The sequence below is a fragment of the Pyrgilauda ruficollis genome, unplaced genomic scaffold (genome assembly GCF_017590135.1).
Source record: "Pyrgilauda ruficollis isolate IOZ18807 unplaced genomic scaffold, ASM1759013v1 scaffold88, whole genome shotgun sequence".
NCBI lineage: Eukaryota > Metazoa > Chordata > Aves > Passeriformes > Passeridae > Pyrgilauda > Pyrgilauda ruficollis.
The window spans coordinates 759,118-782,353 of NW_024530821.1; the positions used below are offsets into that span (position 1 = coordinate 759,118).

Sequence of the window (23,236 nt, forward strand, 5' to 3'; positions counted from 1 at the left end):
TGGGGGGTTATAACCCGGGGGGGGATAAATCCTGATAATTCAGGGAGGGGGAAAAACTGGGGGGTGATAAACCCGGATAATTCAGGGAGGGGGGAAAAACTGGGGGGGTTATAGCACTTGGGGGTGATAAACCCGGATAATTTAAGGAGGGGGGATAACCTGGGGGAATGTTACCTCTTGAGGGGATAAATCCTGATAATTCAGAGAGGGGGATAAACTGAGGGGGGTTTAACCCGTGGGGGTGATAAATCAGGATAATTCAGGGAGGGGGTAAAACTGGGGGGTGATAAACCCAGATAATTCAGGGAGGGGGATAACTTGGGAGGGTTTATAGCCCGTGGGGGTGATAAACCCGGAGTGGGGTTTAACCTGAGGCGGGGATAAATCCAAGAACTCGGCGGGGGGATAATCGCGGGATGGGGACATAATTACGAGGGGATGTATCCAGGGAGGATCATTTGAGGCGGTGTAACTCGGGCGGGGATAATCCAGAGGAGAGGAGCAGGGAGACGGGGGGACACAAACCCTGGGCAGGGGGACACAGCCGGGGCGGGCATCACCCCGGGAGGGAAGGGAATGACCCGGAGGGGGTGACCCGCGGGGGACAGCCTACCTGGGGGTCGCTGGGGGCCCGGAGGTCCCGCTTGCCCCCCGGGTACCAGCCGTGGGACCAGTGCTGGCCGCGGCCGCGGGGCAGGGCGCAGCTCAGCAGCAGCAGCGCCAGCAGCAGCAGCGACCCGCGGGGTGCCATGGCCGGGGGGCTGCGGGGACACGGGTGGCCCTGTCCCACCGGCATCCGCTCCGGGGACACCCCCGGGGGGGCTGCGGGAGGGTTGAGCACCCGTGGGTGCTGCCTGGGGTGGGTTGGGTTCAGTAGAAGCTCAGGGGTTGAGTGGGGGGATGGAGATACGGAGGGGATGAGCACCCCTGGGTGGGTTTGGGATGCAGATCCAGAGGGGATGAGCACCCGTGGGCAGGCTGGGATGGGTTTGGGATGGAGATCCAGAGGGATTAAGCACCCATGGGTGGTGCTGGGATGGGTTTGGGATGGAGATGCAGAGGGGATGACCCAGCATCACTTTGGGGTGGGTTTGGGATGCAGATCCAGAGGGGATGAGGGGATGATGGCAGCAGCAAAGCAACTTTTGGGGTGTTGTGGGTGGCTGAGGGTGCCCCCCTTGCCTGTGTGCCTCCACTAAATCCCCCTGTGAATCCTGCCTGGATGGAAAAAACTGAAAAAACTTAGATACTCTGACCCATGGACTGTTTTTACCCAGAATTTCCTAGATTTCAAGCCCATATCCTGAGCTTAGGACATCCCTGTCAATATTCCTGGGCCCTGCCACCCACCCTGTGCTGCCCATCACTGTTTGGGGTGTCCAGAGAAATCCTTGGGGTGAACCTCTGCTCCAAACCAGTTCTCCCAGTGCCTGCAGAGGGGATGGAGCTCCCCCATTAACCTGGGCATGGTGCCCCTGACTGCAGGAGGAACAAGGAAGGTGTTTCCTCTGGCACTGCTTCATAAGAAAGAAAATAATAAAATCAACCACATTAACCTGTTTTTTTTTCTAATATACAAGTGCTGCACCCCTGGTCCTCAGGATATTTCTTGACTTTTTGGATTCTTCTTGAAGGAGAGCAGGCCTGGAGTGGGAATTTGGGAAAAATCCTGCCCTGGGAGGGTGGGGAGGCCCTGGCACAGGTGGCTGCCCCTGGATCCCTGGAAGTGTCCAAGGCCAGGCTGGATGAGGCTTGGAGAAATCTGAGATAGTGGGAAGTGTCCATGCCATGGGAAGGGGGTGAGATTGGATATTTTATGAGATCCCTTCCACCCCAAACCATTCCCTGTGATCTTTCAGGATGCCAGGAAAAATAATCTGAAATCTCCTCCAGCAGCTGGGGCTGGAGCTCACCTGGTGCAAAGAGCAGCAGCAGGGGTGGCAGGGCCACTGTGTCACCCTCAGCCCCAACCCCTGCTCTGAAATCCAGCTCCAGACACACAGACCTTCCCTTCAGGCAGCAAAAATCCTTTTGTTTTTCTGGGGTTTCCTTTTTTTGGGGTGGAAATCCCAACATTTGGGTGCTGCTGTGTGGCAATTACAGTTTCCAAACCAGCAGTACATGGTGGCCTGACCCTGAGGGAGGAAAGTTTTTAGCTTTTGGTATAAAAATGAGGGTATTTATATATAAACACACACACAGAATGAGCTTTTTTTTTTTTTTTTCTCCTTTTTTTTTTTTAAGAGCTGACCAGCAGAAAAATGTGAAACCATTTCCCTGCAGGTTTGGAAAAGCTTGTGCTGGTGGGGTTGTGGTGGGAGGGGTTTGGGTTTTGTTTCAGATGAGATCCAGGATATCTTTCTTTCCTTTTTTTTTTTTTTTTTTTTTTAAAAAAAAGGCTTTTCCCCCTCAAAAAAAAAAAAAAAAAAAGAGATTTACAAACAAAATAACAGCCTGTATCAACTCTCCAGAAGAGAGATGGTATGACAATATTAATCCAAACATCACGCTATTTAATTCCCCAATAAAACATTGGAAAAAAAGGAGCCAACAGTATCTGCACTAACACTTTGCTACATATAAAATCTCCAGCTAATATGAAGCTTATGGTACCAACCTCTAAAACAGTTAAGATATATACACATAGGTTTGTTTTTTTTTTTTTTTTTTTTTTTGGGGGGGGGGGGTATATTAACAAACAGAATATTACAAAATATTAAAGAAGGCAACTCTTCTGTCATTTGTTTCGGGGAGGGTGGGTGTGGATTTTTGTTCCTGTTTTTCTTCACTTGAAGTTGGCGTAGTCTGAGAAGGCGTCGATGTATTCCTGCACCACCTTGTAGCAGAATTCGTACTGTTCCTGTGGGGTTTGGGAGAGAACAGGCTCAGACAGGAAAACCCACACCTGAGACAGCACCTGAGGCTTGGTCAGGTGTCCAGAGCAGGTTCCCCCCCCCTTGTGACCCCCAAACCCTTGCTGGGGTGCTCATGGCAAAACAAACTCTGCTTTCCCCTTCCTGCTCTGAGGTTCTGTTTGGATTCCAAAAGATGATTTTTCTTCTAAAACCCTTGCAAGACCTCACCCATCCCCAACCCTAGCACTGTGCAGGGTTCCACAGCCACTCCAGGACACCCTTCCAGGAGTTTCAGCTCATTAATGTATGGACTGTGGTTGAGGACGTCTCCAAGGAGGTTCCTACAACTTCTGTCAGTGCTTAAAAGGCATTTGATGCCTTAACAAGAGGAAGGGGAGAGAGCTCCTGGCCCACCTTCACAGAATCACGGATCCCAGAATGTTTGGGCTGGAAGGAACCTTAAAGATGACCTTGCTCCAACTCCTGCCACAGGCAGGGACACCTTCCACTGTCCCAGGCTGCTCCAAGCCCCATCCAGCCTGGCCTTGGGCACTGCCAGGGATGATGAACCCACATCTTCCCTCTCTCCCTCTTTCATGGAGAGCAGAAACCTTGAACCAAAGAGGTTTTTGCTCAACACTGAGCCCCCAGCCCATCCTTGCTGAGGTTCTGGCGGGGCAGGAGGCACCTACCAGTGTCTGCACCATGTGTGGCCTCTGTAGTCTCAAGCTCTTGACTGTCTGAAAGACATCGAGGATGGCCTCTGCCTTCACCCTCTCCAGGACAGTGCTCAGCGCACAGAAGGTGCCCGTTCTTCCTGCTCCAGCACTGGGAAAGAGAAACCAGAGCCTGAGGGAAAACCCCTGAGGGGTTCCAAACCCCCAGAGGACAATGGAAAGCTCTGGAGAACTGGAGGAGCCAGCCCTGCCCCAGACTCTCCCAGTTTATCCAGGACACAATTCAGGATTCTGACCAAAGCTCCTGGTGGAGCAGATCCCCTCGGAGGGGTGGCCCAGCTGCTCCAGCCAGGCTTTACCTGCAGTGCACAGTGATGGGGTGGTTGCCAGACTGCTGCTGCTGCTTCTGCACCGCTGCAATGATGTTGATCATCCCCTTCCCATCCCCGGGGATCCCAACCTCTGGCCAGCCGTGGAAGTGAAACTGCCGGATCTGTCGGCTCTTGTTCTCCTGTGGGGAGGGCACAGCTCGAGGTCAGGGATCTGTACCAAGAACCTGTCACTGTCATGTTTTCTGGAAAAATCCCTTCTCCAGGATTTCTCTCCTGGGAAGCTGAGAAGCCTCAGAGAAAAAGGAAAACAATATTTTCTCATCTGCTTCTCCTGTGTTTTGCTGCTTTGGAATGTGGTTTGGAGATTGTTTATCCAACATGTGAATTGCTTTTATTTATTGGCCAATCACAGACAAACTGTGTTGAAACTCTAGAAGAGAGTCATGGGTTATCTTTATTATCTCTTAGCTTTCTGTAAGTATCCTTTCTGTATTCTTCAGTATAGTTTTAGTATAGCATTCTTTATATTATACAGTATAATAAAATAATAAATTAGCCTTCTAAGAACATGGAGTCAGATTCATCACTTTCTTCACCTTTGTTGGGGGACCCCACAAATACCCCAGGAACCCAGGGGCTCAGGGCTTTGGGATAACAATCCCTGTAGGAAAGCTGCTTGTGGAGGAGTGGCATTCCCAGGGCAAGGAGTAGGGGAAATGTGGGGAATGGGAAGCAGGAGGGAGGCTTGGTGGTGAGGGCAGCAGGAATGAGCAGCAGGACAGGGACTCTCGGGGTGGGAGGCAGGGATACAGGGATGAAATCCCTTTGGGACAATGAGGAGCTGGTGGAACACCAGCAGGGGCTCACGACAGTGAAACCCAGGTATTGTATTTGTGGGGTTCCCAGATGAAGGAAGGAATGATGTATCTGACTTCATGTTTTTAGAAGGCTAATTAATTATTTTATTGTACTATATTATATAAAGAATACTAAACAAAACCATACTAAAGAATACAGAAAGGAGACAGACAGAAGACTAGAAAGATACTGATGAATTTTGTGACTCTCTCTTCAGAGTCCAACACAACTTGGCCCCAACTGGCCAATAAGTCAAAACAATTCAGATGAAACCAATGAAACAACCACCTGTTGGATAAACAATCTCCAACCACATTCCAAAGCAGCAAAACACAAGAGAAGCAAATGAGATAATACTGATTTCCTTTTTCTCTGAGGCTTCTCAGCTTCCCAGGAGAGAAATCCTGGCGAAGGGATTCTGCTAGAAAACATGACTGCCACAGCCAGGAGCAGGCAGAGGTCCCCAGGAGGAGCAGGCTGGCTCTTACCCTGGTGTTGGTCACCAGCAGGTCTCTCACTGTGTAGCTCTCACACTCCTCCTCCTTCTTCAGCTCCACCGTGATGTCCCCGTAGGACACGGAGCCGTCGGACGGCCAGTACTGGGCACACTTCTCCTGAGGAAGCAGCACAGGGGGCCACAGGGTGAGTAACTCCTATTTTTCCCATGGATTTGGATAGAAGAATCTCCTGGCAGCTGCCCAACACCAGGTGGTGTTGAGCTTTACCGGATCATGCAGAACTGCACTTGTATAATCATTTAATGACTATGATAAATGATACGATTGTTAAATGTGATGATTGTTTGGTAATTGGATATGATTACTGTTTAATTGTAACAAGAATCATGTGAAATGATGTTTGGGGGGTTTGATGGAGATTACAGGATCCACACTTGGATGAGATCAATGCACACAATAGAACAATATAAGTTTAATAATGAATATGTAATTATATAATGATAAGGGTATAAAAATGTGTTCATCCTGAACCCATGTGGGAGTCAGATTTGGGTCTGTACCCCTGACACCCAGAGCTCTTCAATAATCATTCTGTGATTATGTGTTTCTAAACTCTAACAGTGGGATCCCACAGGCTCCACAAACTCCCAGAATCACAGACTGGTTTGGGCTGGAAGGGCCTTAAGGGCCATCCCATTCCAAACTCCTGCTGTTCATTCATTTATTTATTCCCCTGGTGTTTAGTGCAGCTGATCCCGGGAGCTCACCTGGCCTCTCTCCTCCAGCTCTGTCAGCATCACTATGGAGCAGGATTTCCACTCCCAGATCATCCTCCAGAAGTCCTCTATCGTGTGCTGCAGCGGCCCTTGGCTGGCGATGTAGGAATCCTTCTGGCGATAACCCTGGAATTTGGGAACAGGGTCAGTGCACCAGCAGGAGGAACCTCTTGGACACGGCTGGCCTGCCAAGCTCAGCTCAGTTTTGGGAGGATCACATCCCCTACACAAACCTGGCTTTATTCATTTGGGCTTCCAGCACACCTAGACAATGTTGCAAGCTCTGAGTGCTGGAGCAGAGCTTTGCCTTAGCTCTAAGTGCTCCAGGTATGATTTTTATTGGGGATTTTTGGAAGAAGCAAGCAAAACTAAACAGCACTAGATGATCTTTGAGGTCCCTTCCAACCCAGACCATTCTATAATCTGTGAAAAGCAGCAGGAAGGCTGGATGACTCTGGCTCTTCCACAGCCACAAAGAGTTTTTGTTTCCAAACTCCTCTGGCTCCCCTGTGCCCTCCCTGCAGACTGTGACTGCAGATGCTTCGTCATTTGGAGTTTGTCATTTAAGCAAAGTTCAGCAGAGGCAGGAAATTGAATCCTCAGCCCAAATTGCTTACGTGCCAGGGAAGCTTTCTGATGTGGATGCACAACAAGGCAGCTGCTCCTGGCTGCTCCCACAGCCACAGCAGGCACCCAGCAAAGGAGATTTCAGGGAGCAATTAATTAGGGATGCTAGAACTGGGAATAAACTGGTTTTTGTGAGCAAACCCAGTGAATGCCTTTTTGGGGAATAAAAAAAGCCCAGTGTCATTAGGAGAGGAAAAGAGAAATTGGGCTGGAGAAGAGCAGGGTCTGTGACTTGGCCAGCACTGGCATCACTGCATGGAGATCAATACTCATCCGAAACGTCTCCCTGGAGTCAACAGGACTGCTCAGGAGAGAAGGATGTGCAATCACTTATCTCCTCCTCACAGTGAGGACAGCACTTAACCTCCCTGCCTCTCCTCCTGCCACCACCCAGACAGGTGTAATGGGATTGACCTGGCTCCTCTCCAAGGTTTTGGGATCGTGTATTGCTTCCTTAGCTAATCTGGTGGATGTCTTCTGACCAAATGGCCATTGCTGTGGTATTTCCATGGACACATGGATCCTTTCTCCACAGCCATCAGCAGAGTCCAGAGGGGCAGATGTGAGCCCAGGATTTGGAGGCTCTGCTCAGGCTCCAGCTCTCCTCTCCCACAAGGAGCTGGATATACCTGGGGGTTTCTTGGAGAAAGGAACCAGCACCATCCAGTGACACAAAGCAAAGTCACATGGAGGGAGCTGTACAAAACCCATAAAAGGAGTGTTTGGGATAAATTCTTCCCAAAGGAAGCAGCATGAGGTGGTTTCCATTGGGAGAAGATGGCAAGAAGATTGGAGAAGACTCACATCAATGAAGGAAGCGTTTACATAGTCTGTGTTCTCCTCCCCTCTCTTCACTGGAATGATTACACGGTTGAATTCATCTGGAACAGAACAAAACCATCTGAGATTGAGGATAACCTGCACAGCCTTTAGCTGGGGGGTCACCAAGCCCCAGGTGGGAGACAGAGATAAGGGAAGGGGAGCACAGTGCACCTGGCTGGGACAAGGACAGTCAGCTCCACCCTCTGCCATGCCCTGGTTTGGGGCAGAGGAAGGGGATGCTGAGCTCTCCAGGGAAAGGACCTGCTCAGCACTGGGACTCTTCTCCCCTTGAGGCAGAGCAGAAAGCAGCAGAGAGGGTCATACAGGGCTGGCTGCCATCTGTGTCCAGAGAAAGTTTGAGTATCTTCAGGCATGGAGACTCCACAACCTCCTTGGGCCAAAATGTGTTCCCTGATGTTCAGAGGGACCCTCCTGGGGTCAGTGTGTGCCCGTGGCCCCTTGTCCTGTCCCTGGCCACCACTGACAGAGCCTGGCTCTGTTCTCTCTGCACCCTCCCTGCAGGTGTTGATGGACAGGGATGAGGCCCCTGGAGCCTTCTCTTCTCCTTCTGAGCAGTCCCAGCTCTCCCAGCCCTTCCTCAGGGCAGAGATGCTCCAGCCCCCTCCCTGGGCTGTCCCCAGTCTGTCCATGTCCCTCTTGTGCTGGGACCCAGTGCTCCAGGTGTGGCCTCCCCAGTGCTGAGCAGAGGGGCAGGATCCCCTCCCTGGACCTGCTGGAGGTGTTTAGTGTCACACAGCCCAGGCACCACTGTCCTTTTTGTCCAAGGACACTTTGCTGGCTCAGGTTCAGGCTGCAGTCTGTCAGGACCCCCAGGTCCTTTCCTACCAAGCTGCTTTTCCACCAAGCTGGGTGCCCCCAGTCCAGACTGGTACCTGGGCTTGTCCCTCCCCAGGGGCAGCACTTTGCCCTTTTCCTTGAACATCACAAGGTCCCTGTTTGCCCCATTTCTCCAGCCTGATTCCTGTCCCCACGCCCACCAGACACTCAGCCAAACAAGCCTTACATGGAATTATCTGAAGCACCCTGTTCTTCTTCATGTTGGCTGGCAAATTGCCCGTTCTCATCTTGTCATTCTGGATTTTGATTGAAGTGAGCTTCTGCAGGGCAAGGAGCAGAGAGGATTTTCAGAGCCACCCAGTGCCAGGTGATCCCTGCACCATCCCAGCAGATCCACCAGGACAGAACAACAGCCACACTCACCTTGAACTCCTCCTCCAGCCCGTTGCTGCTGGTCCCTGGCACTTTGTTGTAGATCTTCTGGAGGTGGATCTCTAGGGAGGTCACCTCCAGCTCTGTGTCACCGTACAGATAGTGCTCCAGAAGTGCTTGGTATATGAACACATACTGCATCTGCAGGGTTGCAGGGAGAAGGAAGGAAGGAGTAAAAGGAAGTCTGAGTCTCTCTGAAATCTTCCTTTTTAAAATTGGTCTCACTGCTCGTAACTGCATTTCTATCCATACAAGCTACTTTGCTTTTTTTCCCCTGCTCCTTTTTTTCTGCCATGTTCCATGCCCAGTGAGCACATGCTGGGGGCAAACCCACCAACCCCTGCCCACCCTCTGAGACCCCAGAAAAGTGAGTGACAACCTTCCTGCTGCCAAATGGGGACTGTTTCTTTATTTACCACACCAAGCAAAGCAGATGTGACACAAAACATTCTCCAAGCCTGGAGAAAAGGAAGCTCAGGGGGGACCTTCTGGTTCCACAAGATTCCCTGACAGGAGGGGGCATCCAGGGGGGAACAAGGGACAGGATGAGAGGGAATGGCCTCAAGCTGTGCCAGGGGAGGGTCAGGTGGGATATTGGATAAATTTCTTCATGGAAAGGGTTGTCCAGCCCTGGCACAGCTGCCCAGGGCAGTGCTGGAGTCCCCATCCCTGGAGGGATACAAAGGTCATGTGGATGTGGCACCTGGGGACATGGGTCAGTGATGGCCTTGGCAGTGCTGCTGGATTGGATGATTTTAAAGGACTTTTCCAACCCCAAAAAATCAGTATCCTATGATGAGTAACACTCTGGGATCTACACTCTCCCAGAGGCAGGACAGGGCACTGAGGACAGGTCAGTGCTGGGGTTGGAGACCACCTGGTGTTGAACTCCAACTTCTCCCTCTCCTCCATGGAAAGTCTGGCACCACCACTGTGAAAGCCATGTGGGGACATGGATCAGTGGTGACACTGGCAGTGCTGGGGAATGGCTGGACTCTATCTTAAGGATCATTCCCAACCTAAATGATTGAATGATTCTACAAAGGGAATTAAAAAGAGCAGGACCCCGCCGAGAGCCCACCTGACGCAGCACCACCCAAAACGAGGCATGACACAACCCTGACACATCCTCTGAGTGGGTGAGTGAAGGGAATGCCAGCCCAGAGGGCAGGGCAGGGCACACTCACATCTGTCTGTACCATCTGGCAGCGCTGAGCCCGGATGCGGCTGACGAAGCCGTAGACATCCACCTTCCTCTCCGTGTGCATCATGTCCAGCATGGCGTCGATGACGATGAACGTGCCCGTGCGTCCCACCCCGGCGCTGCAGGACAAGGGGTGGGAGATTGGGGAGCAATTCTTCCCTGGGAGGGTGCTGAGCACTAGCACAGGGTGCCCAGAGAAGCTGTGGCTGCCCCTGGATCCCTGGAAGTGCCCAAGGGCAGGTTGGATGGGGTTGGAGCAGCCTGGGATAGTGGGAGGTGTCCCTGCCCTGGATTGTCTAAAATGAGACCAGCAGACATGAAGGGAAGACAAAGCTCTTGGAATCAGCTGGGGGGTCACCAAGCCCCAGGTGGGAGACAGAGATAAGGGAAGGGGAGCACAGTGCACCTGGCTGGGACAAGGACAGTCAGCTCCACCCTCTGCCATGCCCTGGTTTGGGGCAGAGGAAGGGGATGCTGAGCTCTCCAGGGAAAGGACCTGCTCAGCACTGGGACTCTTTTCCCCTTGAGGCAGAGCAGAAAGCAGCAGAGAGGGTCATACAGGGCTGGCTGCCCATCTGTGTCCTTTCTTCTTGCTTCTCAAGAAGAAAAAAAAAAAATGAACTTGGGACAGTGCAAATGTGACCATCTCTGCCTTTAACCATGGGGCTTCTCCTTATACCAATGTGGAGGCCCCCTGTGGCTCCCCCAGGGTTGCTGCTGTGCCTGAAATCACTCCAGGTGATGAACTTGGGACAGTGTAAATGAGATCATCTCTGCCTTTACCCATGGGACATCTTATTGCAATGTGGAGGCCCCTGTGGCTCCCCCAGGGTTGCTGCTGTGCCTGAAATCACTCCAGGTGAGGCCAATCTCCATGGCCATTGCTCCAGGCAATCTGTTAGCTCAGTACTGCCTTCTCCCAAAGAGGGATCTTCTCAAGCCAAGGGAGACGCCACCAGTGCTCAGCTGGGCTCACTCAGCATCCAGCCTATCCAAATGACCCCTCCAGATGAGTTGTAACACTCTAAAATCATTGACTCCAAGAACTTCCTTCAATTCATGCATTTTTTTGCGTGTTCCCATGAGGAACATCCCCATTCAACACAGGGAAGTTAAACAAAGATAATGAAAAAGTCCTGACTGAAAAAAAAAAATCCCTTTTAAAGAGGAGATTCTTTCCAGAGGTTGGCTGTGAGCAGGACTCACCTGCAGTGCACCACTATTGCTCCTGCATACTGGGGATTGCAGGTCTTCACCTTCTTCAGGAATTTCAGCATCCCAATGGGGGTGAAGGGCACCCCAAAGTCGGGCCAGCTGGTGAAGTGGAACTGGGTCACCAGGCGCTGAGGCTTCTTGTTCGTGACATCTCCCACCTGCAGGGGAAAAGAGGACTCAGGTTAAGGAGAAATACTCAGATTTCCCTTCTTCCCCCAAAACTCAGAGAGAGAGGGAGCTGCAGACCTGAGATGGAGCTTAAGAAGCAGCATCCACAGCTGAAAGGGCATGGATCAGGCTCTGGGACAGATCAGTCTCTAAAAACATGACATTTTCACCATCCAGCACCACATCCCATATCCAAAGGGTGTGAGATGCCAGCCTGTGGATCCAGCCTGGCAGCAGCTGCTGTATTTCATCCTCAACAAGCTCAAACAGAAGCTGTTGCTCCATCCTTTCCCACTCCTCTGGCCAGATCATTGCCTTTGGATTAAAGGCAGGGGAGGAAAACACACACATCCAGGCCATTGGAGTGAAGGACAATGCTCAGAAGGATCACCCTCAAATCCAGACAGGTTTACAGGCACCAACTCTTCCCTGCCTGCCTCCGAGAGAGGCAGGAAAACAAACAGACTGACTAAAACACCCAGAGTCTCCTTGGAGGACAAGGAATTGTGGTGACAGATGGGAAAGCAATCAAACCCAACACATACAGCGTTGGATTTTGTCTCAGCTGGGGGGATAAATCTGATTATTTTCAGGCATTAATGTCTGTGGGTGAGAGCAGGAACCAACACTGCTAACAGCAAGTGCTGGAGTACTGCAGGATGAAATTTCAGCCCTGGCATCCCTCAGCTTCCCTGCTCCCAGCACAGCTATGTGGTACCACTGTGAACAGGCTCTTGGGATAAATTAATTCTTAACAACTCTGGTTAAAAATGGGTGCTGGGGGTCATTTCATCCCAACTCTGCTCTCACAGAGCCTTGGAGGGGTTGAGCTAACACCTTTGGGATGCCCAGGGTGGAGAGGGGAGGGATGGCATGGGATGGGGAAGGTGACCCCTGGCACCTGCTGGATGCAGAACTTGCGCACGGTGTAATCCACCAGCACGGTCACGTCCTCCACGGACACTCGGATGTTCCCGTAGGTCCAGCAGCCCTGATCCGGCCAGTACTGAGCACATTTACACTGTAGGGGGAGAAAACAGGTGCAGGTGAGCTCTGCACACCCTCACAAGGCTGGGGATGGCTCCAGGATATGCCCACAGGCACAGGATGTGCTGGATTTGACTCAGTTTGGGTCAAATCCCAGCCTGTGAAACCTTCTGGCACCGACCTCTTTCCTCTCCTTCAGGTTGGTCACCATGACAATTGTCGCTGTGTTTTGCTCCCAAATCATCCTCCAAAAATCATTCACTGTTTCTTCCTTTGGTCCTGAAGGGAAGGTAAAACAAAAAGTCCTGTTTGGGATCAACCTCTCACAATCTGGGGCCAAAACCCTGCGTGTGAGGTCGCACGTCACGGATGATCCAACACATTTTTTGCCAACAGGTCACAGGAGGTGCTGTGGTGTTTGGGCATGCCTGATCCAAAGAACAATCCTATCACACAATACCTGGAATATTTGGATTTGTTTTATGGTCAGGAATTCCATATTTAGCTCAAGAAAGGGAAACCAGACAAACACAGCATGGACTTGCCCAAGGTCACCCAGGGAAATTGTGGCTGTCCCAGAGTCTGCAGAAGTCCTGCCCTGGGGTTTTGGGCTTTAGCCATGGGATCCCATTTCACTGTGGCACAGGAATAGTTCCCTGCTGCCTGCCAGACACGAAGCTAACTCAGCCTACACTGCCTTGCCAAGCCTGAGGCTCAGGGTGAGCCAAAGGAACAGCAGAGCCAAGGCTTAACCTGAGCCTGGAAGTGCTGAGGGACCTGATCCAGCCTCCTTCTCCAGCCAGAGCCAGGGAAACTGGCCAGGAATGCCCTGACCCACTGGCAAGTCCACAGAGGAAATACAAAGCACTCCCATGGGCAGGTAACATCCTGTTGCTGATGTGATCCCCAGCCTGTGAGTGGGAATTTTGGTTTTAGGGATGTGTTTGGACTTCTGAAGATCATAAGGACATTTCTCTCTATCCCATCCCTGGGAGTGTTCAAGGGAGCTTGGAGCAACCTGGGATAGTGGGAGGTGTCCCTGTTGCATGGCAGTGGGGTGGATGAGGTGAGCTTTGAGGTCCTTTCCAGCCCAAACCATTCCATGATTCTGTGATTTGGGGGATTTAATCAAGGAGCTCCCTGGCAGAATTTCCAGAGGTCACAACATCCTCCAGCAATGGGACTGCACAGGTAGAACTTCTCTCTATCCACCAACACATCCAGCACTGCTCCTCTTTGACTGGAAAAATAATTTTGGGAACAATCTGTGGAGCAGCCAGGCCTCCTTTTCACCACCATCCAGCAACAGGACTGCACAGGTAGGACTTCTCTCTATCCACCAACACATCCAGCACTGCTCTTTGACTGGGAAAATAATTTTGGGAACAATCTGTGGAGCAGCCAGGCCTCCTTTTGACCAGGGGAGCTCTGCAAGATGCTGTGCTGTGGGTAGAGTGGCACAGCTCCACTGAGCAGAGGGACCCAGCCCAGCTGCCTCCAACAAGAGCAATGGGAATGGTCAAGAATTCACCTTGTGCAGCAATGGGAATGGGAATAGCCAAGAATTTACCTTGTGCAGCAATGAACTTGTTTTTCTCTTGGTACCCCTGCAAGAAAAGAAGAAAAAGGAAGAGAAATTAATATTTCTCTAACACAAGAGTCATGAAATGCTTTTACTTCAGGAACAAACAGAGCTGGCATCTGCTCTGCTGCTCATTCTCCCTTGTGCAGAGAAGGGGCTGCAGCCTCTGAGGGGAGATGGGCTGAAATCATTGAAAATCCTTGTGCAAAGGGCTGTTTTTCCACAGGAACTCTCCCCATGCTCACCCACTGCAGGAATGACCCCACTTGTTGGCACAAGGCACTAATGAAGTGGTGCCTGACACCCCTTCCACTGGAGTCAGACCCTGCATCCAGAGCATCACGTGAAAATCAGCATTGATCTTTGGAAGAGGGGCTGTAGAACTCATAGGGACTGGTTTTGTGTGTTTTATTTACTGGGGAGGGAAGGAAAAAGCTCTTTTGAGCCTTGCTTTGCTTCATGTGCCTGCATCTCTCACATGACCCTTCCAGCTGGTTGGAGCCACATGGTGACAACCACAAAGGACCCATCTCCTCCCAGGGGCAGAGCAGGGCAATGTTGCTTCCATGTCAGCTGGATTCCTTGATTTCTTCTCCATCCCCTTCCCACATCCAGCCCTGCAAGCTGGGAAGCACTGATGATCAACTGGCCACACTCAAGGATTTAAAACTGTGGGGACGTGGCACTTGGGGACATGGCTTAGTGGTGGCCTGGCAGTGCTGGGGGAATGCTTGGACTTGTGGGTCTCAGAGGGCTTTTGCACCTCAAAGATTCCATGATTCTTCAGCTGTTTGTGGACCAGAAATGCCCAGCTCCAGCAGGAGTGGTTCCCCAGCCCTCTCTTGCTTTGCTCCTGGCAGGGATCTCCCCTTCACATCCCAAAACTCACATTAATGAAGGAGGCGTTGATGTAGTCGGAGTCAGGGACCCCTTCCACAGGAGTCAGGTGAACCCTGGAATGATCATCTGGAGGGAAATTAAAACTCTGCATTAAAGACAACCTCCTCCACTCTGCTGGTACCTGGCCTAGTGAGAATCCAGGTGTTGGAGTGGTGCTCACGCTCCTGGCTCTGCTACAAAAACACCTTTGTATTTGGGAATTTGCCCCCAAATTCCTCTTGCTTAAACCCAGAGAGGTCCTAGATCTTGTCCAAGGTAGTTATTTTTTCTACAGAGTGCATATTTGAGGACACCCCAAGCCAGCCCACTGCCCAATGCCACCAGGCAAGAGTTGTCCCTTCTGACAACTCCCATTCCTTTCATTCTCCATGGCCTCCTGGCTCCATGGAGCTTCTCCTCACAGGTATCCAAAGCTAAAGCAGACACAGCCACCCTCCAGGGAGGTGAAACGCCCTCATCTGTGCCCTTGCCCATCCCAAAATCAGGAATGGGGAGTCCTGGCAAGAGCCCCTGAGTGTTTCCCCCCATCCAACCAGCTCTGACACGTACAGGGCAAAATGTTCACGTATCTGTTCTTCTCCTTGTTCTCCTCCTTGGAAGCAGCTTCACACGTGGCCTGTATGGGACACGCTGGGAGAGCCTGAAATGGCAGAAAAAAAAAGGTTTTCCATTAAGTTTTCATGGCACAGCAGGAACAACGTGCTGGCAAATGCCACGTCTGAGCCTCCTGCCCCTCTGGACGTGTCCCCACCACCCACACCTCTCACCTCCACCCCAGCAGCAAGTCTCAAAGTGACCATTTAAACAGCTGGGCTGGACCAGAGAGAGCCAATCCATTTGGAAAGATATCTGGAATCTCCTGCTCCATGGACACGAGGTGGCAGCAAAGCCTCCAGTTCTGAACCCACCCGGCAGCGCCAACGAGCTCATTCCTGATTCCTGTCCACGGAGGCTCCTGAGAGATTCCCTCATCAACAGCGCTGCTAATTGTGACGTGATTAAGCCCCCACCACCCCAGCCCACCCAGTGATGGCAGGAGCAGCCCCAGGAGGCCTTTGGTGGGGGGTGCTGGGGTGACAGGGGACACTGTCCCTGGGTTTCCCAGTGGAGCACAGGAGGTGCTTCCCCAGCACTGTTATTCCACATCCTCTCTGAACAGCAAAGAATGTTCTGGAGGTATCCACCATCCCTTCCTCCAGCTGACAGGATGGCAGGAAGTGTCCAGGGCAATCAGGTATTTATAACCCTAAAAATCCCCCTCCCTGGGCATTCATTGCACCTATTTGGTTTCATCACAGCACGGCCAGGAAAGGGATCAAGTTTTGTAGCAGCTGGACAAAGTGGGGTGGCTTTTTTTTAATCTTCTCGTTCTCACGGTGCCATATCATGGCTTGGGCCTGGGCTGGGAGCACAGGTCTGATCAGGAGCAGCTGAGGGAGTGGAAAGGGGCTCAGCCTGGAGAAAAGGAGGCTCAGGGGGGACCTTGTGGCTCTGCACAGCTCCTGACAGGAGGGGACAGCCGGGGGGGTCGGGCTGTGCTCCAGGGAACAGGGACAGGAGGAGAGGGAACAGCCTTAAGTTGTGCCAGGGGAGGTTTAGACTGGATATTTAGAAAAGTCTTTTCACAGAAGGAGTTGTCAAGCCCCAGCACAGGCTGCCCAGGGTAATGATGGAGGCACCATTCTTAAAAGTGTTAAAAAAAAAAAGTGGAGATGTGGCACTGATGTGGCAATTGGGGACATGGTTTAGTGGTGGTCTTGGCAGTGCTGGGTTAATGGTTGGACTTGATAATCATCTCAGAGGGCTTTTCCAACCCTAATGAAACTATTCTATTCTATTCTATTCTATTCTATTCTATTCCATTCCATTCCATTCCATTCCATTATTTTTGTATTGACAAGGCAAAACAGATCCATTGTCACAAGCTGCAGAGCCCAGCAATGTCAAGAAGAGGTTGGAGTCATCCCTGAAGAAATGCTCTGAGCTTGTGGGACAAGCACAATACCTGAATTCCTCCCAGCTGAAGGCCAGCCTTTGTCCCATACACTGTCACCATTGTGCTTCAGGGTTAACAGCTCACTGAAATAAGATGGGCTCATTCCTGTTTCTCTGTCAAAGCTTTCTTTTGTCTGTTTGTGGCTTTAAGGCCATGAGAACTGGGAGGTGGGGTGCAGACCTTGGGAGGCAACCAGCGAGCAGGGGAGCTCTGGAAGACCCCAAGACATCCAGGATCATTCCTGAACCCAGAAAAATGTAACTCTGAAGAGCTGTTTGCTAGAAACCCTCTGCTTTCTGCAGTGAGCATGAGGGTGAACATCAGTTTGTTACAGATTCAAGGACAGAATCAGCCCTGTCACTGCTCAGCCTTTAAGAAATCCCCTGTCCTGGATTGCAAGGCAATGTGTGTTCTATTCCCATCTGTCAGAGCTGGGAGCTTAGTATAGTTTTAATATAGTATTCTTTAATATAATGTAATATCATAATATAATAAATTAGCCTTCTAAGAACATGGAGTCAGATCCAATCATTCCTCCTTCGTTCTGGGGACCCCAAAAATACCACATATAACAAAGTAATAAATTAGCCTTCTGAGGACATGGAGTCAGATTCAATCATTCCTCCTTTGTCCTGGGGACCCCAAAAATACCACATATAACGAAGTAATAACAAAGATTTCTTTTGTTTAATAACAAAATTAGCCTTCTGAGGACACGGAGTCAGACGCATCATTCCTCCCTGCCAAAATACGACAGCAGCGGGTTTACATTTCCCGTTTCAGGGGGAACTCCTGCCTTCCTTAGCACACACCTGCCTTCCCAAACCAAGAAGCAGACCCTAAACCCGGCCCTGGGGGCAGCAGCAGCGGCACTCACGTTGAACTCCTCCCTGAAGAGCTTGTTGTCGTCGGCCATGCGGCGGTTGATCTCCTCCTCCAGCTTGTCCACGGGCAGCGGGGGGTACTTGCGGTTGGTGCTGGGCGAGCGGGCCAGCAGGGGCATGCTCTGTGGCTCTGCAATGACACCCGGGTGTTAGAGATGGATAACGAGATGATTGGATCTCACAATTAAAAGATAATTGATGTGTGAATATTAGGAAAAGCTTTGGTGGCGTATGGTTGTGTTATTGTAGTTTGGTGTCGGAACCCTGGACGTTCCTCTGACTGCCCTGGATGGCTCGAGCCCCTGCCAGAGGGCTCAGAGACCTTGGCACGGAGTCAAAAACACCTGTGCCTTTGATTTTAACCCATGGAAAAAATTACCAACTTTGTGTGAAGATTTACAAGCCACAAGAGTTTGAGTAGAATTTAATTTGTCACAGGGTGAAAAAGTAGAATTTTGGGGTTTTAGAATGGGGTTCAAGAGGCAAGATGGAGGAATCTGGGCGTGTCCTGTCCTTCCTCTCCTTCTTCTGGCCCTCCATCTTCTGCCGTGATGGGGACACTTTGGGATTGGTTTAGAGTAGAGACAGACTGTCTAACATAGGTGAGAGGTATTGGAAAATTATTGTAAAGTGACGCTTTTGGATTGGTTTAGAGTAGAGACAGACTGTCTAACATAGGTGAGAGGTACTGGAAAATTATGGTAAATAAAGTTACGTAGTTCTTAGTATAAAATGTTAACACCACCCCAAGGGCAGGCACTGTGCCTCAGCCAGGCCTGCAGGACAGATCTCAGCAGGTCAGAGAATGAATGTAATAGATCAGGAAAAAATAAACAACCTTGAAAAGCAGAACTGATGAATCTTGACTTCTTCGGTCACAGGGCTGGGAGAAAAAGGACTTTCTGCTATTTCAGGGTCATCTCAACCTCAGAATCCTGACAGTTTAGATGTTCTCTGTTCTCCCATAGTTCCCTTTCCCCTCACTCTGTATTGTGACCATCAGACAGCCTGGGCTGTCTAGGACAGAAGGCATGGACATGTGTCCCTTACCTGGGGCAGCTGGGAATGGAAAAAGGAGGGGACAGCCGGGGGGGTCGGGCTGTGCTCCAGGGAACAGGGACAGGACAAGGGGAAATGGCCTCAGGCTGGGCCAGGGGAAGTTTAAATTGGTTATTTGGGAAAATTTCTTCATGGAATGGGTTGTCCAACCCTGGCACAGCTGTGTGGGGCAGTGGTAGAGTCCCCATCCCTTGAAGGATTTAAAAGCCCTGTGGATGTGGCACTTGGGGATGTGGATTAGTGGTGGCCTTGACAGTGCTGGAGGAATGGTTGGATTGGATGATCTTAAAGGACTTTTCCAATCCCAAAAAATCAGTGATCCTATGATGATTAACACTCTGATCTACACTCTCCCAGAGGCAGGACAGGGCACTGAGGACAGGTCAATGCTCAGGAGACCACCTGGCTTTGAATTCCAACTTCTCCCTCTCTCCCATGGGAAGTCTGGCACCACCACTGTGACACAATTCCCAGGAGGGCACAGCAAAGGCAGCTGCTGCTCAGCAGAGCCCAGAAAGGCCATGAGAGGGTTACACCAACACAGCTGAGCGTTTATGAAGTTCACACCTCCGTTTACAGTGAGGTAAGGTGGCAGGGAAGGTCTTAGCAGCCAACATAAAATAAAAAAAAGTGCTGAATTCCAGTTAGTGCTTCTCAGAAGGTGTTTGGTTTATGTGGAAGGAGTGCTGAAAAAGCATCTGAACTGAGTTTAAGAGGTCTCCTCAGATCTTAATCAGTGCCTGCACATGGATGGAGATGCCCAACTTGAGACCCTCAATGTCAGCTCTGGCTCACAGCTCAGTGGCAGAAGAATTTAGACATTACACATGGCTTTAAAATTGCATCTGTGCATGTTTAGGAGGTACAAAAATGTTTTTGTAATGAAAATAAGTGTGACCCCTTTTTTCTCCTGGAAATGTTAGTTTGGTGTCTACAGTCAGTGTGAAGATCTGAGTTTTAATCAGAGATCATCCTAATCTGAAAGAGCAGAAAAATGTTTAATTTCTCCCCAAAGATGTGTTGGTTTTTTTTTTAAAGGTTCTTATTTGAGTCAAGGAACCACTGTGAAAACTCAAGAGGCATGTGAGTAGTAATTTTGGAAGTGATCACCCATTTCAATATCAACCACTTGAGGGCAAACATTGAGTCAATGGAATGAAAACTGGGAAATAAACCTCCATTCTACGAAAGTCTGCCAAAACCATGGAAAACATGGAACAAAGGAGGTCAGGAACCAACAACAACAACAGAGCAGAAATTAAAAAAATATTTTTACAAAAATAAGAGGTGGGGGAGAGCCTGTGTGGCACCAGGTGGACTCACCTGTGTCGTCTGTCCGGCCGTTGGACAGACGGAAGGAGTTGGAGTGGCTCCCTGCCTGCTTGTATTTCTTGAACCTGCCAAGGAGAATTGGGGTGGGAAAGTCAGGAAATATCCACCAGGAAGACCAGGTCCCCTCCCAGATGAGAGCTAAGTAAGAATGAATATTGACAAAAGAGTATGACATTAAAAGGTAGCAAAATTCTAAAATTCTCAAGAAAGGAAGTTATTGGTTCAGATTTTACCTATTTTCTATTTTGATCTAACAGCAGAAAAAATAAAAAGAGCAGAAAAAACTTTTGGAAGTAGCAATATCTCACTTCTTCCTTATGATGGAGGAGAACTTTTTATATAGTTTGCTCAAAGGATGTATGCAAGACAGGTTTAATCCAGCTGCCTATTACTGTGTGAGAAAAACAACAATGATGTGGAGAAGGCCACCCAGGAATAAAGGATGATTTTGATAACAGCACACTAACTCAACTCACCACAGGTGAGAATTTATGAATTTATTCTTTATGATCACAACCATCTAGAAGCATCCAAAAAGCTTTCCCTATTTTTGCCACACTTTCTCAAGGCTCCATGAATTAGCTGGTGGGTCCAGGAGGCTGCAGGAGCTCTGAAATCCTGCCTGTGAGCACATCTGGAACAGCTGCAGGAGCCCAGAGAGAGCTGGAAACCAGGAGAAGCTTTAAGGGTGCTCTTTCCAGAGGACACCCCAAGGAGTCCCTGCTCCCTGGGGATCCAGCAGAGCACATAAAGCCCAGCTTGATCTGTCCTGCAGCAAATCCCTGCTCCATGTGGTTTTAACTTGGAGCAGCTGCTCATGCTCCCTTTGCCTGAAATTTTGAGTTTTGCTGAATCACTGGGCAGTGAACACAAACCCTTTCTTTCAGGGCTGGAAGCCAGGTGGGAAGGACTCAAACTCTGCTGCTGCTGAACTCCTGAGGCAAAACTCTCCTCAGGTTCACTGCTGTGAGGGCAGGCCTGGAGCCAGGAGACAGAGGGAAGTTTTCCACTGCTAAGGAAATTGTTTTTTCTTTTTTTCTTGGTTTTTTTTTTTTTTTTTTAAAGACTTACTGAATCACCAAATTGGTGAGTAAATTAAAATGTTTACTGCAGGTGAATAAAGACATTCTTAGTTATGCTTTCAGGAGCTGGGAATGCTTCATTTTGAGCAGGGCAGATGCTTGGATTCTAAAAAATGGACCTAAGAAGGTTTGATTGTGCTGTAATTTCAATTACAGCATCAGCTAACACTCCTCACAAGCTCCTGCCATTCACAGTGAAAGGTGCACAGGGACCCTGTGAGGTTTAGTACCCAAAACAGAGTTTGGATGTTGGATCCTGCTTGCTATCAAGATGGGAATCAAGGAATGACACACTGAAACACATTTGTGTTCAGCCTCCCTGGATTACTCAATCCATCATTTGCAGCCTCACAAGGAAACCTCACCTGCTTTTCCCCACACTGACAGGGCTTCAGCTCAATCTACCCTGCTAAATGTGACATTTTGAAAGGCAGGACAGGAATTCCCCACAGGAGGAGCAGCTTTGCAGAGAAAGGAATGAGCATCATTCACCAGATAACCCCAAACATCATTTTCATTCATTGTCCTTCCAGGTTTCTTTTCAAAGAAACAGCACAAAAGGCTCATTCCTGCTCACTCAGGAATTGTTTCTGTCAAACAAGGGAATCCAGCATTAAAGCAGCTCTTACCTCAACATGTACAGAACAATAATAATAAATACTATGACTAGGAGGGAGGACAGGGCCACCATCACAGCTATAATGGGAGTCTCATCTGCAAGAGGAAGAGAAAGGTGTGGTTATGGACATTGGAAAACATCCAGAGCCATCATTTAACAGGGCAGAGCTCTACAATTTCTGCTTGAAGAACAATTCTGATGATGATATTAGTAATAAAAACATAATAAATAATAAATAGTATTACGTGATGTTGCAATTTTCCAGCCTGAGAGTGAAGACAGAAAAGGATGAGTGAGCAGCATGTGCCTCAGACACTCCCAGGTCAGATTAAAACCTGAAACCACCACTCAGAGCACCTCAGTCTTCTCCAAGAATTGGTCACTGTGAAATTGTGACCTTGCAGATGAAAACAGTGATGGAGAAAGTTGGGACTGGGCTATTTTGGGGTTCCTTTTGCACAACTGAATGTGCACGTGGTGGCCCAGCAGCCACCAGGAGAAATTTCCTCTGCCAGCTGGAAATCCACAAAAAAAAAAAAAACAAAAAAAACAAAAAAAAAAACCTACAAAATTTTCTGCCTGAGACTTAAGAAGTTCCTACCAGGCCCATGAGTTTGGTGTAAGGAATGTTTGGTATATGATAAGAAACTTTATATTAAAATGGGTGAAAACCTAAGATCCCACAGATAGATTTGTAACACCACCACGATTTTGCTTCCAGTTCCTTGTCAAACAGGACAAGAGGACAAAGCTTCCTGCTGCACCTGGGATCTGAACACCTCCAAGGGTGAGATTTGGTGTGGACCAGGCTGCCCAGAGAAGCTGTGGCTGCTCCTGGATCCCTGGAAGTGTCCAAAGCCAGGTTGGACAGGGCTTGGAGCACTCTGGGACAGTGGAAGGTGTCTGGGGTGGAACTGGATGAGTTTTAAGATCCTTTCCAACTCAACCATTCCATGATTCTGTAATTATAAAATAATTTGGGTTGGAAGTGACCTCCAAAGACCATCTAGTTCAACCCCCTCCTCTTTCCTCCCTGGAAATACAGAGTTCAGAGAGCAGGAGAGGTCAAACACCACCAGGCCACCAAGTGTGACCCAATTTGGCTCCCTTGCAGAAGCTCCTCAAGGGCAGGTACCTCACAATTCCCTTGCAAAAACAATTAAATGAGTCTGAAACACTCCCATCCTCCATGACCCACGACAGATTCTATTTTTCCTTTAAATAAGCCATTTCTATCTCATGCTGGAGGTCAGTGAATCAGTGGCTGGTGCTGGCAAATCACCCAGATGGGTTGGAAGCCAAGCAGCTCCAACCAGGGAGGAGAAGGGCCCTGAAGGACATTTTTTTTCAGATAAATGTGGATGCCAGCCATGCCAGCTGGGGATATTTCCATTTTCCATCAGCTCCCTCCATCTGAGGGGGCCAGCACTCTGTGTCTACACAGCCCCAGAGGCTGCAGGGCTCAACCCTTTTCCACCTTCTGTGCATCCATTTCCCTGCAGATTCCTGCTCCATGTGTCTCAGCAATTTCAGCCAGCAGATTTCCTTAGGGTTTATATTCCCCATGGGGTTT

The 23,236-nt window shown here is 49.7% G+C and overlaps 2 protein-coding genes across 2 annotated transcripts in view; both read right to left on the reverse strand.

The window, feature by feature from the left end:
- The window catches only part of LOC121364713 (GRB10-interacting GYF protein 2-like), a 5,691-nt gene extending 4,940 nt beyond the window's left edge, over positions 1 to 751 (reverse strand). The window contains exon 1 of the mRNA XM_041488177.1: positions 614 to 751. Within this exon, the coding sequence (XP_041344111.1) occupies positions 614 to 751 (138 nt within the window). The remainder of the gene's footprint in view (positions 1 to 613) is intronic.
- Positions 752 to 2,496: 1,745 nt separating this feature from the next.
- PTPRA (protein tyrosine phosphatase receptor type A) overlaps positions 2,497 to 23,236 on the reverse strand; it is a 119,470-nt gene continuing 98,730 nt past the window's right edge. Inside the window, exons 7-24 of the mRNA XM_041488156.1 lie at positions 21,674 to 21,758; positions 19,954 to 20,027; positions 17,565 to 17,701; positions 15,241 to 15,331; positions 14,681 to 14,757; positions 13,780 to 13,816; positions 12,391 to 12,488; positions 12,124 to 12,243; positions 11,046 to 11,212; positions 9,823 to 9,958; positions 8,627 to 8,776; positions 8,430 to 8,523; positions 7,388 to 7,464; positions 5,948 to 6,082; positions 5,211 to 5,336; positions 3,892 to 4,043; positions 3,548 to 3,683; positions 2,497 to 2,860 (exon numbers count right to left, since the gene is read on the reverse strand). Coding sequence (XP_041344090.1) covers positions 2,786 to 2,860; positions 3,548 to 3,683; positions 3,892 to 4,043; positions 5,211 to 5,336; positions 5,948 to 6,082; positions 7,388 to 7,464; positions 8,430 to 8,523; positions 8,627 to 8,776; positions 9,823 to 9,958; positions 11,046 to 11,212; positions 12,124 to 12,243; positions 12,391 to 12,488; positions 13,780 to 13,816; positions 14,681 to 14,757; positions 15,241 to 15,331; positions 17,565 to 17,701; positions 19,954 to 20,027; positions 21,674 to 21,758 — 1,967 coding nt within the window. The 3' untranslated portion in view covers positions 2,497 to 2,785. The remainder of the gene's footprint in view (positions 2,861 to 3,547; positions 3,684 to 3,891; positions 4,044 to 5,210; positions 5,337 to 5,947; positions 6,083 to 7,387; positions 7,465 to 8,429; positions 8,524 to 8,626; positions 8,777 to 9,822; positions 9,959 to 11,045; positions 11,213 to 12,123; positions 12,244 to 12,390; positions 12,489 to 13,779; positions 13,817 to 14,680; positions 14,758 to 15,240; positions 15,332 to 17,564; positions 17,702 to 19,953; positions 20,028 to 21,673; positions 21,759 to 23,236) is intronic.